Source organism: Frieseomelitta varia, unplaced genomic scaffold (assembly GCF_011392965.1).
Source record: "Frieseomelitta varia isolate USP_RPSP 00005682 unplaced genomic scaffold, Fvar_1.2 scaffold_412, whole genome shotgun sequence".
In the NCBI taxonomy this organism is placed as follows: Eukaryota; Metazoa; Arthropoda; class Insecta; order Hymenoptera; family Apidae; genus Frieseomelitta; species Frieseomelitta varia.
In genome coordinates this window covers 546,337-561,270 of record NW_025110160.1, presented here as the reverse complement: position 1 = coordinate 561,270, position 14,934 = coordinate 546,337, and the positions used below count along the sequence as shown (strand labels likewise).

General features: G+C 42.4%; 1 protein-coding gene across 10 annotated transcripts in view; it reads right to left on the bottom strand.

The window, feature by feature from the left end:
* Nucleotides 1-1,104: 1,104 nt before the first annotated feature.
* LOC122531701 (nuclear factor 1 X-type) overlaps nucleotides 1,105-14,934 on the bottom strand; it is a 98,876-nt gene continuing 85,046 nt past the window's right edge. For 6 of the 10 annotated variants that reach the window (XM_043659829.1, XM_043659830.1, XM_043659835.1 and 3 more), the window contains 4 exons: nucleotides 5,344-5,531; nucleotides 4,674-5,036; nucleotides 4,109-4,343; nucleotides 1,105-3,096 (listed from right to left, as the gene is read on the bottom strand). In XM_043659829.1, the coding sequence (XP_043515764.1) occupies nucleotides 2,777-3,096; nucleotides 4,109-4,343; nucleotides 4,674-5,036; nucleotides 5,344-5,531 (1,106 nt within the window). In that variant the 3' untranslated portion in view covers nucleotides 1,105-2,776. Of the gene's footprint in view, nucleotides 3,097-3,184; nucleotides 3,241-4,108; nucleotides 4,344-4,673; nucleotides 5,037-5,343; nucleotides 5,532-14,934 lie in introns of all 10 variants that reach the window. The other 4 variants (XM_043659832.1, XM_043659839.1, XM_043659831.1 and 1 more) reach the window with 4 other exon arrangements.

Sequence of the window (14,934 nt, the reverse complement as noted above, 5' to 3'; positions counted from 1 at the left end):
AAGAAAAAAAAAAAAAAAAACAGGTGAAACAAACTTTACTTTACGTATAGAACTATTTTTGTTTTTCTTCTCCTCTTTCTTCCTTTTTCTTTCATTTTTTTTTTTTTTTTTACGAATGGGGCGCGAATCAATCCAGTTGGATCATGCACCCTTTCAATCTTACTTTAAGAGAGAGAGAGAGAGAGAGAGAGAGAGAGAAACAAAAGGGGGATTCTCGCGAAAAGGAAGACCGCCTCGAGAAAACTACCCTAAGTCGCCTGGCGAGCATATTAAGCGCATTGTTTACGTAAAAAGGGTTCCTCGTCTTCTCAATAGTGAACGAGTCGCTCTCTCTCGCAAGCTCTTCGACTCTCACGCTACCATAATTCTTCTGGTTTCTGGTTTCTGGTTCACGTCTGACTATACCTCGCTTAGAAGACGATAGTATCGCAGGCGACGTCACACGACGTCGAGTAATTACAAGTTAGTCTTTGCTCCGAACATGGTGGCCGTGATGAAGGCTGGCAGCGAAAGAGTCGAGCCCCCCCCAGAAGAGAGAAACGAAGAAGAAAGAAAAGGGGGGGAGGGGGGAAAGAAAAAGAAGATTCGCCGCCGGCGTCGTCAGACACACCCCTCGTTTTTAACGTTCTACAGTCGACGGAAAGCACTTTTGGACAATTATACAACGTTATAGTTTAGGACCTTCGTTGTCGTCGAGTTCGATGTTGGCGAACTCTTCAGTTAATACTAAACCTCCTAAGTAGTATATAATAACTATACGGATCTCTCACCATCTCGAAACATCGTCAAACCTCTTCCTCAAAGTTTCTTTCTACACGAGTCTCGTTTCTTTCTTTCTTTCCTCTTCTTTCGCTTCTCGTCCATCGTCGTCGTGATAAATAACTCGTATATATATATTTATTTATTTACTTTTTCTCGTCTCGTTTATGTTTACTTGGCTAACCGCTTACTTCTCCTCTTCCCTTATCTTTATACTCGATAGCAGGTATTAAATATTCACTTTGTTTCTAACTAGCAGCCTCTGGGTGGGCGACTGGCCCCCTAACACGACCAGCCCCCTTTTCCTCCTCTCTGTGTGTTTTCATCAAATTTTACTTCTCTTCGCTAGTGTCAGCACTAGGGCCTGAGCGTTTAGGCGATTATTATATAATCAACGTAGTCGTACAGTTACAAAGTTATCGGTTTTATATCGTTATTATCAATATTATAATTAACATCTATTGCTACTTTAGTCTAGCATCCCCCCCCCCCTTTTCATCCCATTGTTACTCGTGTTACTTTTCAAAAAAATGTTCGCTGCTCCCTCGATGAAGAAGAAGCCATCGATTTCTCGGTGAACACCACGCCGTCGCGTGTCGTCTACGTGTCAAGCATGTGTGCACGTGCGTACGTGTTTTTTTGTGTTCCTTCATAAATATTATAAAAAAATATAATAGAAAATTATAATTTCGTTATAATATTTATAAACTCTCTACTTGAGATTGGCACTAGAAATTTCTTCTTCTTTCTTTCTTTTTTTTTCTTTTTTTTTGTTTTTTTTTTCTTTTCTTCTTCTTCGTTTCTCTCGATCCGTTTGCTTATTCTCTTTTCCCTGTCGTCTCTCGTCGTTCGGATGCGGCTACTACCCTAACGTCGTCTACGATTTTACAAAATACCACGAGCGTGTATGTACAAGAAAATTCCGCGCGCTTCCTTTCCTTTCGTTTTCTCTTCTTCGTCTTCTTCTTCTTCTTCTTCTTCTTTTTTCCTTGCTCCGGAGTTTGGAATTTTGTCGGCTGACGTTTTTCGATTAGAAGACGAGACCGGGGGGGGGGGGGGGGGGGGGGTCCTTACTCACGTTCACCGAGGAGGACACTTGAGAGAAAGAGAGAAAGAGATGGAGGGAGAAAGAGAGAGTGTTAGAAAATTAACAGCGCGTCGAGGGAGGAGAACGACGCTTCCGGTGGCGCGGAAGTAATAATTGACCGAAACGCTTACCCTCTGAGGACTGGAGGATTGCCTCGCGTTCTTAAACTTAATTTCAGATTAATTAGTACTTTTTTTCTATATAAAAAAAAAAGTGGACCAATCACTCTTGCAGAAAAGAAAAATGAACCGATCTCTCCATCGGATGAAACCTCCACTGAAACTCTGAGATCTGACGAAATTTTCCAAATCGAAAGGCTCAACCGAGAATGAAATTAAAAACGCAAAAAGAAAATATATATATATATACACATACACATATATAAATGAACAAGTCAATTCTGTCTGTCGAAAACGTAAAAAACAAATCAACTTTAAATACAAAACACTTTTCACCGATCGAAATCGGACAAATTTCCACCGAAAACTGAAATCATCGAGTTTCAGAATCTTCCAAGAAGAAGAAGAAAAAGAAGAAGAAGAAAAGAAATTTTCTGTTCACGCGAACACAAGTCGAAAGAAGGACGAGAGGCGGTGTCGAGCCTCAGAGGGCGAATAACAAGGGTGATTTAAACCCCTGGACAAAGAGAGAGAGAGAAAGAGAGAGAGAGAGAGAGGGAGAGATGGCGGAGGCCCGGTTGGTCGCCAGAAGCGGCGTCGAACGGTCCCCCGACGCGGCCCGCTTAAACTACGATCAGACTCTCAGGCACTCGATTCTCCGCAGGCTTAGGTCGCGAAGCTGAACACGACACGAGGAATCCTGGCGACTCCCCTCCGGCTCAGGGGTGTAATTATCGTACGCGCCGGTGAGTAACGACCCCGTGGAACACGCGAGCTTGTTCTCGACGCTTTCTCCTCTAAGCCTCCAGTGTCACGGGGGAGATTTCGGTCTGCCGCTCTTGTCCTGCATTACTTGTTGCTGCTGCTGCTGTTGCTGCTGCTGCTGAGGTGGCGGTGGTTGTTGTTGTTGCTGTTGCTGCTGCTGCTGTTGTTGTTGTTGCTGCTGCTGCTGCTGCTGTTGTTGTTGTTGTTGAGGTGGAGGCTGTTGTTGAGGTTGTTGGGGCTGCTGCTGCTGCTGCTGATGGTGGTGGGAAGTTGGGTCGGTCGCCACGCCTAGATCCGTGCCCATCAGGCCGCCGGCGCCGCTCTTGTCCACCACGCTGCTCGTGTGCACCGGGTGAAAGTATCGGTCTGCAACAGGTCGACATGCCTCTTCAGAACAACTCGTTTACCTCGCGATTGGATCGTATGTCTGGTTGTTAGGCCAATAAATCCGTACAGTTGACTGTAGGCGTTGTCTGTGACATTCAGTTCACAATCCTGGCGGTCGTTCGTCTGTTTGGAACAGAGGACGTTTCGAGCTTACTTCTTCAAAATATCGTGCAAAATTGATTGATTAAGCGTCATTGGTTAAAACATGTTTTGTCGTGTCGTCACTTTGAAAACGAGATTTTGCAACACAAAGGCAAAAAAAAAAAAAAAAGAAAAATGGCTTGCCAGATTTCATCCTGGTTTCATCATTAACCCTTTGCACTTTGACTGTCCTTTCTGAGGGCCTGACACATGGTGCTTGGATCTAGCCCTTTAACTTGCTTGGACTTTCTCTTTCTACAATTTGTTGATAATTATAACGAACATATGTACGTTTATATGGTATACAATGTCTGAACAGACGCCTAGAGCGAAAACTATGACAAGTGCCTGAGTCAATTGACTCACTCGTTGGAATAATTTGCATAAACTAGACACCTCGTTGCTTCTTAGGAAAGCTTGAAATTATTCTTCCAGAGATTCATACTATTCAGAGGTCATTGATTCTTGAGTGTACATAATACTTGTTCTATACAGGTTGATGATTGCTTGATACTTGGTCACATGACAAAACCTCGTCTTGAATACCATTTGAACGATCATTTCCAATAAATAAATCAATTTATGATATCACAAGAAAGTTTTCAAAGAGCAAAGGGTTAATATTGGTCGTTTTGTTTCTCGTTTTTTTTTTTTTTTTTTAGAAATTCAGGCAAAAGGTGGCAATCAAAATGGTCAACACACCGTTGAATAGGAACATATGGACAGTTTAAGTTTTTGTGTCATTTTTTTCACTTGGAGAAAGAACCGCCTTAAACGGACTTATTGACCAGATTATGGTAATCGAAACCGAATCGTCAAGTGTCAACCATCGGTGATTTGGTGTATCGACCTTCGTCCATGGTGGAGGGCGGCTCGCTGGCGGTGCCGGTGATGATCGGCGCGATCATGTTGTAGTCGTCCTCGAGGTTGATGAACGGCGCGGTGTTCCAGCGTGGCGGCACGTTAGAGACGGATCTCTGGGTGGCCACCGGCCTCGTCACCGAGACCGGCGACGAGAACAGCGAGAGGTTCGTCGGGGAGATCACCCCGGACATCGAGCTGATGGTGGGATACGTGAATATTTGCTGTCGAGACAGAAAGTGGAAGAAAGTCAGGCATACATACAGGGTGTCCGCGAAGTCTCTTTACAATTTCAAAAATTTACTACAAAGGCAAGTGAAATGAGAGACGAGTGAAAATTATTAGAAAATGTGACGTATATATTCAAGTTTTTTTTCTTGCCTCGTTTAATGGCAAATAACTGGCACCTAGTTGGCTACTACTAATGGTGGTCATTTGAATATATAACGGTACCATTATTTTTGTAACAATTGTTCCCAATTTTGTTCGTCTTTGCGCGATAAATTTTTGAAACTGCAACGAGACATTATTACAACCCTTGTTTCGCCGCTCACCTGTCCAGGCTGCGAGTGAAAGTGAGCAAACGTGTACTCCCGGCTGGTGTGCGGCGCGGTGACGAGGATCCTGGCGGGGCTCTTCCTTCCGGTCGGGTCGACCGAGCTCTGGCAACCGGAACTCACCAGTCCGACGGCTGCCGCGGCGGCCATTTGCTCCTGATTGGACGCGAGCTCGGTTGGGTCCGTGGGCGAGGTGGACGAAGTGGGCGGCGAGTTGGAGCTCGTGGCGGTCAGCTCGCCGGTCGACCTTATGATGGCGACCGGCCTGGCCATCGGCGCCGGCGGCGGCGGCGGCAGCATCGAGCTCGGGTAATACTGTGAGAACTTTTGTATGCCAGTGCGCGGTCCGGCTAGCTGCGCCTGGAAATACCACACACCCACCGATCAACGTCGTCGACCCGCGCGTGATCCATTCACCCCGATTTTCTCTCACTAGTCTCTCCACAATTTTTCGACAATTCATCGACTTCGACGAAACAAGAAAGTACATATATCGTGCATAATAGCCTCGGACTTTCTCGGCAATTCCGAGATATACAGAAATTCGTAAAAATGCAGGGCGATTGGAGCACGGATGACGTATGCAGGCCGGTGAAGAGCCGCCGCCGCGTTGCCCTGCCCCCGGCCAGGGCAACGCGGCGGCTTGGAAAAAGGATACGGAAGCTACCTGGGGCAGTTGCTGAGTATTCTCGGCCTCCTGGCAGACGAACGTCACGAAATCCGACAGGGTGTCGTGACCGTTCTCGGGGTACTTGACCACCCCGGTGGAGGCGGGATGCTCCGGTTGGTAGTAGGCCAGCCCGGACATACTTTGCCCGGAACCACCGGCCAGCCCTTCGTGCGGCGAGTGCAATCCTGAAACACAATTCACCACTGTCATCCCCCGACTGTGGCTGACCAGGGCGCCACGGTGAAAAACCACCCCCTAAAATCGACTCGAGTCGACTTTCCTCGAATGTAGAAAGGTCTATGTTCGTCTCCGTTCTGCATCACCCACTTCCGTCGTCTCTTTCTTCGATCACCGACGAGGTATACGAACACAATGTCACAGCGTTTAGACGGGCAAAGTAGTTTATGTAGAAATATTTATTTCGAGCAACAAGCTGTGGTGATTTTTCACCAACGAGTTGTGGAAGTTCGTGTTATTGCCATTGCACAGTTGTAATGAAATTGTTAAAAATTTCACGTAAATCCGAATATGTGGTAATTGCCATATTTTAATATTGATAATTTAAATTTTTAATATTAATAATTTAAATTTTTTTTAAATTAATAACTAATAATTTAAATTTTTTTAAATTAATAACTAATAATTTAGAAATTTGTAACTAATAATTTAAATTAATAACTTAAATTTGTTTCAAATTAATAATTTAAATTTTTTTTAAATTAATAACTAATAATTTAAATTTTTTTTAAATTAGTAACTAATAATTTAAATTTTTTTTAAATTAATAATTCAAAATAATTGAAAATTGTGTTTAATAATGTCTGATACAACATAAGTTATTTATGCATAAAACCAAATTAAAAATTTTAATTTACTATACACTGAAAAAAGTTGCGATCCGCAAACATGGGAACTCTATCTGACGTACAATAGAATGATTTCGGTTAGTTACCAGCTTGGCATTTTGGTATTGAAAGTTTGACAACACTGTAATGGTCCCACTAGTTCCCCAACTCGCCGTTATTTAAACATAGAGCGCGCTAAAAAAAAACGAGTGACTCTTGCAGTGTATATGCAGCATCTCAGGCCACGAAAGTCCATAAGATGCAATGTCTATTCATATACCTCGTCTGTGCTTTTATTCTCACGCCGTGTTACGTCGCTCCGTCGTTAACGTCGTTTTCTCCTTTGCTTCTTCTCTCTGCTTTACTCGACCCCCTCTCCACTCGACAACAACGCCGGTTACTTTGTTACTTCCGCCACAGACGAGGCGTACAGCCGCACGAACGTACACCTCGTCCGTGTGTTACTACCTCTCGAAGAATGTTTCGCGTCTAGCAAGAGCGAAAAACACGATTCGGAAAATTAGGCAAAGCTTCCGGGAGATCGCACGAGCTGTTGCTCGCCTCTCCCGGTCGGTAATGGTAATTGTTAGTTGCGGAGAGTGTTAGTAAAGTTGGAGCCCGCCCCGGAGCGGCGGCTTAGCAGAAGAGGGAGCAAACAGAGGTAACGATTGCTGCTGCGAGTCTGTTAGGGGGTGGTTTTAGTGGTACTTTCGCGGGTAGGTGGTCGACCAACTATAACGATCGTGTTAAATATATATATATATACACACATACACATACAAATACACAATATATGTGTACATATATATGTATATATATACACATACAAGGCAGTCCAAGCGTGAAGCTGGCTGGCTGAAATGTACATGTATTCATATACCATTGTAAGTATGCGTGCCCGCGTTAAATTTCAAGGTTTTTTTTTTAAAACAATTCCAATTTTTCAAACAATGTTTTAAACCATATTTTAAAACAGTATCCTTGTCCTTTTAAATATTTTTAAATAAATTTCGACGTGCAACGCGCGCACACGTACTACATATGTATATCACGCAACGTGTGGTTATATACATGTATGTATATATACACATAGATATGTATATATGTATATATATAGAAAGAGAGACAGAGAATATATAGGTATATATAGAGAGATATATATAGATATATAGTGCAACAACAAACATCAAACAGCAAGATAACAACGATTAAACAACACATAAAAAAACATCAAGGTAACAACAACATCAACATCAATACAATGATATACATATATATGCTGTGATATATATGTATGTATGTATGTATATATATATATATGTATATGTTAAACAACAACACCAACATCGCAACAACAATTGAATATATATAAACACATATATATAAACATGTACATATTTGTACATATATATGTATGTATATATATATGATGTATACAGGTAGTATCGTACGGAGAGTGAGAGAGAAAGAAAGAGAGAGAGAGACAGAGAGTGACAGAAAGATAGATAGAGAGAGAGAGAGAGAGAAAGAATAGAGCAATAATAAACAAGTCAAGTCTCAATCAAGGTTCGAAAATTAATTGAATCAATCAATCAAGTCAATCAATTAAGTCAATTAACCAATCAATGAATTAATTAATTCCATCCAGCATACGACATACCCAGAGCATTGGCCGTGTGACAGTGAGTGAGAAAGATATATATACACATATATATAAATATATATATATATATATATATATATATAGTATAATAGTGTGCACGGTTCAACTCAACGGGGGGTACAGTCTCGAGGCGACAATTTTTCGACGATTTCTCGTTCGACGATCCAAAATGTTGTTCTTGTCCTGGAGAAAATTGTGCGTTGGAAAATTTCCACACGTGTGAGGACCTCGTCCCTCGACGCTCGAGGCTGTACCCGTATATATAAAAATAGTAATACGTGAACAGGTGGGTGTAACAGGGTGGGCAGACGGACAGACAGACAGATAGAGACAGACGGACGAACAGAGAGACAGACACAGATGAACAGACAAAGACAGACAGACAGCAGACAGAAAGACAGACAGTCAGACAGACAGACAGCGACAGCTAGCTTACCAGGTAGACCGGTACTACGCAGTTAGCAAGAAATGCCGTCCGTCCGTCCGTCCGTCCGTCTGTCCGTCCGTCCGTCCGCTTCCAAGCCCCCGGGATCTCGTAATCGCTCGGTAAGCAATGATCCAGTCGATGTTTCTCGATCGATTTCTCGAAGGTAGAATTTCTAGTAAACATAGTCGCGGGGACAGGGACTGGCCCGACTAACTGTTCATCCTCGTCCTTTGTTCTATTCCGTTTAAAATCCTTGCTTTCTCTTTTTTTCTTTTCTTCCCTCTCGGTCGGCGGATCGGCGACAGACAGGTCAGTCAGTCGGACGGACAGGCAAAGACGGGGGCGTTAGAAAAATATACATATACAGATATATTATACACATACGTTTGCTATACATACACAGGTGGACAGGAATATATATATATATATCGTAGAGTGGTAGTACTTGTTTCCACATAGAGGCATACAAAAACAACCAGTCTGGTTAGAGAATTGTCGATAATAATTGGTTTATAGTTTCGTGAGGGATGCATATCGTAAAGAAGGGGGGGGGGGGAGTGGTGGTTGCATTTTAGTCGCCGGTGCAGCGCAAAGCTTTTCGTGGACGAGAAAGTGACGTTCTCGTGAATCGTGAGTCATTGTGTGAGGAGAAAGAAAAAAAAAGAAATTGTTACTCGTTCGAACGCGAGGAATCGTTGTTATCGACAGCAGGTAAGCGAATCCTTGTAATCGACGTTACTTTCTGGGAAATTGGTCGACGATTTCTCTGCGTTTTCTGTGTTTGGGAATTCGAACGGTTCAAGATTTTTCTGACAACGAGAAAACATCCTGTCGACGTGTACGTGCGGAGCATCTTGGGAAAATCGTAGAAAATCTCTGGTGTAGATAATATCACGATCTTTGCATCGGCAGTGAAACAGGTTCGTGTTGAGTCGGCCGCGAGTGCTTCTAGTCTGTATACGAAACGATATTTTTCGTTTGCAATTTATCCGGGACACGTGCGCGCGATCGTTGGAAAAGTATCCGTTCGCATCTAAACCACTGGTCCGAAACTAAATATATATATATTGTATGTACTGACATATAATGCCTGAAAGCGCAAGCTTCGTCGATCGTCCAAACAACAATAAAAAAAAATACAATATAAACTAGAACCGAAAAAGATCTATATATCCCGCGGTGGCGAAAGTCGAAACTACAACAGACATTCAACTGATTCAATTCCCTCGATACTTTTATTTGCCATTTTTCTCATACCGGGTTGTGTGACCTTCGGCGTTCAAATCGTACCGACAGAAATTGAATCATTCGACTAAATTAGGCGCGGCCCTTCCAGGCCTCGATGTCCAAAACAAGACAACATAAAGAGACAACGAACGTACGTTGAAGAAAAAAAAAAGGGAACTAAACAACAAAAAAAAAAAAAAAAAAAAAAAAAAAAAAAAAAAAAAAAAAAAAAAAACAAAGAAATGGTCAGCACGCCTACCAACGACAGCATTGCGCGAACAATCGTGCACACAGCTGCAGGCGGCTATACAGAGAAACGGTGCAACAATTACAACAAACCACACACGTGCGTACATCGATTTTCATCGCAACCAACCAGTTATCAGCGCACGGTGTGGTCGATGATTACCATCGAGGAGGGGGGCAGAGAGAGAGAAAAAAAAAAGAAAAAGAAAGAAAAAAGGAAAATACACAATACGTACGTGCCAGTGTTTGGTAACGTGATCGTTGCACGCGTACACGTGCGCAATGTATCTCTATGTACGATGGAACGAAAACGCGAGAAGTTACGTGCCTTTACCACAGTTTATCGGCTTTCGTTTTAGGAGGTTAGGTCGGTGGTCCTCGAGGACCACCGATTTTCTCTCGCCGATTTCCCGCACTCTTCCCCTTTCGCTTATCGTACACACAGAGACGTTGGATTTGGTAAACAGTTACGTGAGATGCAACACCGAATGCTAACACACACACATATGTACACAGTATATAATTCTCAGTAATGGGGGGCTAACACAGAAGATTCTTGCTCTCTCGGTTCCTTGTGACGCAGCGGTTTACCGTATCGCAATCAGACGTCAGGCGGATTTCTCGGCGATCCCCCTGTGGTGGACAAACACGACCCTCGGATTAGTCCACTTTCTTCGTTTGTTCTCCTCTCTCTCTCTCTCACACACTCTCGCTTTCTCTCTCTCTCTCTCTCCCCCCCCTCGTCCCGGCTCTTTGCGCGAGAGCAATCTGTTACCAATTTTTTTTTGTTTTTCTTTTTTTTTTTTTTCTCCAATTAGGCTCTCTCCGACCGTAAAGCGAATTTCTTTCGAGAGGAGGGAAAGCTTCTCTTCTACATCCCCCAACTTCGTCCAGGCTTCTATCTACGATCTCCGGATAACTTCTCCGAGAGGAGGAAAGACTTTTTTTATTTTCGAGTTTTTTCTTCGTCGGAGATTAGCTCGAGTTTCCTCGTTCGGGGGAAATTATTGGCCGTAACTCGAGAAACTTTCGTGTTAGAGGAAGGTGAACAAAAATTGTCTAATTAAAATTACGTCTCGTCCGCGCGTATTTCGCTGCAGAAATTGGAATCATTCGTGCATCTCGTACAAAGAAAAAAGAGAAAAGAAAAAAAACGGGATGAAAGAGAGAGAGAGAGAGAGAGAGAGAGAGAGGAGGGGGGAGAATAATGGAAACGACTATAATAAATCCCAGAGGACTCGCGCTGTCATACAGCGCGGCGGACACAAAACTCGTGGACACTTGAATCGATCGTTGGTGATCGATCGTTGGATACTGTGACACCGCGAATGTTCATATAAAAGGGAATGCAGCACAATAAAAAGAAAAAAAAAAATGGTACGCGCTCGTATCGCGCGTGAAACAAGCACTTTCCATTGGTGGACCAAACTTATCAAACCAACCAATAACCAACGACGGTGCAACAACAGCAACTACCATGACAACAGCGTCGAGTACTAGAGAGCTGGTGAAAAACACACTGAGAAAGAAAATTTAAATGGTAGAGGGAAGAGAGTGGAGGAGAAGGGGGAGAAGAAGAGGGGACAAACGAAACGAGAGTGTGCTACTTGATACTCTTGGTGGAAGATTCCAAAGATTCAAAGTTGTTAACTTTTGCATACAGAAGAAGGGACGACAGTTTAAAGCCTCTTGTAAGTGAAATTACTTTGTCACTGTTTCTAATCTTTTGTGTGACATTTCTGGAAATATTAATATTTCAAAATTAAATTAATTGTAATTAAAATATGTAATGTTTTGAAAAATGTGGTTGTCAGTTATGTAATATTTGAAAACATGTTATTTTGTCATTGTCTCTTCTCCTCTGTGTAGTAAATATTTCTAGAAGTATTAATAATATTTGAAAGTATGTAATTAAATTATGTAATATTCAAAAATCTGTAATTAAATTATATAATTGTTAAAAAAAATGTAATTAAATTATGTAACATTTCAAGACATATTATTTTGTCACTGTCTTCTCCACCGTATAATAAATATTTCTAGGAATATTAATATTTCAAAGTATGTAATTAAATTATGTAATATTCAAAAAAATTGTAATTAAATTATATAATGTTTAAAAAAAGACGTAATTAAATTATGTAAAATTTCAAAACATGTTATCTTGTCATTGTCTCTCCTCCTCCATCTAACATTTCCAGAAACATTAATATCTCAAAGAAATTTAATTAAATTATGTGACATTTAAAAAAAATATGATTGAATCACGTGACATTTCAAAACATGTTATTTCGTCGTTTTGTTATTGTCTCCCCTCTTCCGTGCAATATTTCAAAATTCTAGCAATACGCTATCACTTGCCATTTTTGCGGAAGATCAGATTCCACCAAGATGCAAGACCAAGACCGAACAAAGGAAAGGACAGTGCTCAATTTCGATATTTTCCCAGCTCGTTATTCGCCTCTCCACCGGTTTGTATCCTCTCAAATCCGAGAGGGAGGGGGGGGGGGGAAGAAGCTTTCACTTCGCTGGGGGTGAACCGAACGACAGGAAAGATGATTAATCGTTAAAAAGAGGCGGCAGCCCTGGTTGGTTAGAGAGTCGAGAGAAAATTAAGCACTGCACTTAGCGCGATTGGGGAATAGATTCTATTGAATCAAGGGGGAGGGGGAGGAGAATGTGTGAGAGAGTTGGTCGTCCGAAGGAGAGAGAGAGAGAGAGAAAGAGAGAAGAACCGAACATCGTGGAGGAGATCGATAGCAAAGGCGTTCGAGAGGCTTTTGCTCGAGTAACCAACGTGCCTCCTTGCCTCTTTCCTCCCCTTTTTCCCTCTTCGCACCTCGTTCTTCCTCTCCGTCCCACCCCCGATCACCGACGATCGGCAGGGTGTCAAATTTCACCGCGAGTTTCCCCCTTCTCGCTGTTTTTTTGCTTGAGGAACAACTCGCCCTTTCCTCAACGAGTCACGTAACTACGCGGCCTCGCACGTGCTACGAGAAACATTGTTCAAAGAATCACGTAAATCTGCAACTGCAGATTTCTCGCTTTTCGTGGCGCGACGTAACCAGAAATCTCTCTCTCACTCTCTCTCTCTCTCTCTCTCTCTCTCTCTCTCTCTCTCTCTCCGATTCCACTTCGAGCGACGTGGAGAGTCTCGCGGCCCAGAGGGTTAGAATCGTCGCAGTACTCGACTCAAGGCGTTTCGGCCGATCTTCAATTTGCAATAACTCGCGAGCGAGGGTTTGGAGGAAGTGTGCGCTGGGCGAATTTGTCTCCTGCCGCATCGAGGGAAGACACACTTGAAATCGAGCGATGTGTGTATGTGTGTGTGTGTGTGTGTGCAGTGGCTGGTCGACGAGAAAATAGATATGTACACGTATACGCGCGCGTCTGTGTGAGTGATGCTTGCAGAGACACCAATATACACTTAGGCATACATTACATATATATATAAATGTACACACACACATACACACATGTATATGTAGTGGTGCTGTGGAAGGCTGGTTTTCACGTGGGATGGGGACGTGATTGTGCAATTTCGAGCTGCGTCGACGATTCGCGCCCTACCATCGCGCCGTACCGATGCATATTCGGCCGGAAAACTTTGCGACGGAAGCTCGCGGATTTCGATGCCACTCGGAAGGATTGGGAGGGGGGATTCGCCCCTTCGCTTCGATTGCTCCTTCGCGATAACGTCGAGGAATCCAGCCGCGGATCTTGTGTACGTTTTACACGAAACTATGCGCCACCGAGGCGAAGATCCGAGAGGATCTAGGAGAGATCTGGGAGGATTTTGACGTGCGGAAATTTCGCAAATTTTTCAGAGAGACAGAGAGAGGCCGATCGGAAGTGAACCGACCGTGTGAAAATAGTACTCTTCTCATCCACGAGGTGGCGAAACTGTTGCAATTTCCCGCGGGACGCTCGCGAAGGATCGTGGATCGTCGTGGCTCGGCGATACGCAGTATACTAACAATAAGGAGAAACAGAGAGAGACGAACGATAGCAGAGCACAACAACATCTACAGGGCCTACGTGATCTGTGTGTTTAAAGGGTGCGTCTCGTTACAAACGCATTTTTGCCAGTGTGTCTCCTTGTACGAGGGCGATTCATTTAACCTCTTGCTTTAGTAACTGATTCGCGGACCATAACGAGTGACCAAACCGTATACAACAGTTCGTCTTCTTTTTGGAATTCATATATATCACTGGATGGAAATTACTAAAAAGTAATAAATTTATTATCTTCTTTGCCTGGGTTGTACTTGAATGTGCTTAAAATTGAAAAAATATTGCAATTTTAGACTAACGTGCGTGGCAAGAGGTTAAGCGAGAGACCTAACCTAAATTTGTCGAAACGTGCGACGACAGAAGAAGTATTTCTCGCTTAACACGAGTGGTACTGAAAGACTAATTAACTGGTAAGAATATTTCTCGCCAAGGACATTTTTGTCGGAATTTTCAGTATCATTGATTACTGATTTTTTTTTTCTTTTTTCATACAACTATGTATGTATTTTTTTTTTATAGCATCATGTAATTTGTAAAAAAAAAATATGTAAAGAACGTGACTTTGAAAACTTAAGTTTCACGTATAAATTTATCTCTATAGTGATCATAGAGCTTGGCCAACATACGCATCTCTGTGCAATACTTCAATCTTTCCTTGCGTTCAATTCCATTATGCATTACTGACAAGTTTCGATACACTGATGGAGATTTCAAGCTGCTGGAAGAGATTGTTACTGACAATAATATTTTGATTATTATCTAATAAATAGTAAATATCTTCATTTACATTTGCATTTATAAAGGTAAATTTACTTGTGAAACTTAAATTTTAAGTAAAAAGCAGCTACATGATGCAATAGAAAAAAAAAAAAATCAATGATCTAGAAAATTCCCCAAAAAAATGATCTTGGAAGAAAAATATTCATATCAGTTACTGGCCTTATCGATACCATTCATGTCAATCCAAAAATAATTCTTTCCATCGTCAGGGTCGGGAAAAATGTTTAGGTTAGGTGTCTCTTAAATGGACCACCCTGTATATCTGCGTGTACGTGTGTTCTATCGTGTACGTACATACTGGTGACAAAGGCAGAGAGAGAAAGAGAAAAAATGGAAGGAGAGACACGACAGAAAAATAGAAAAAAAGAGAGAGAGAGAGAGAGAGA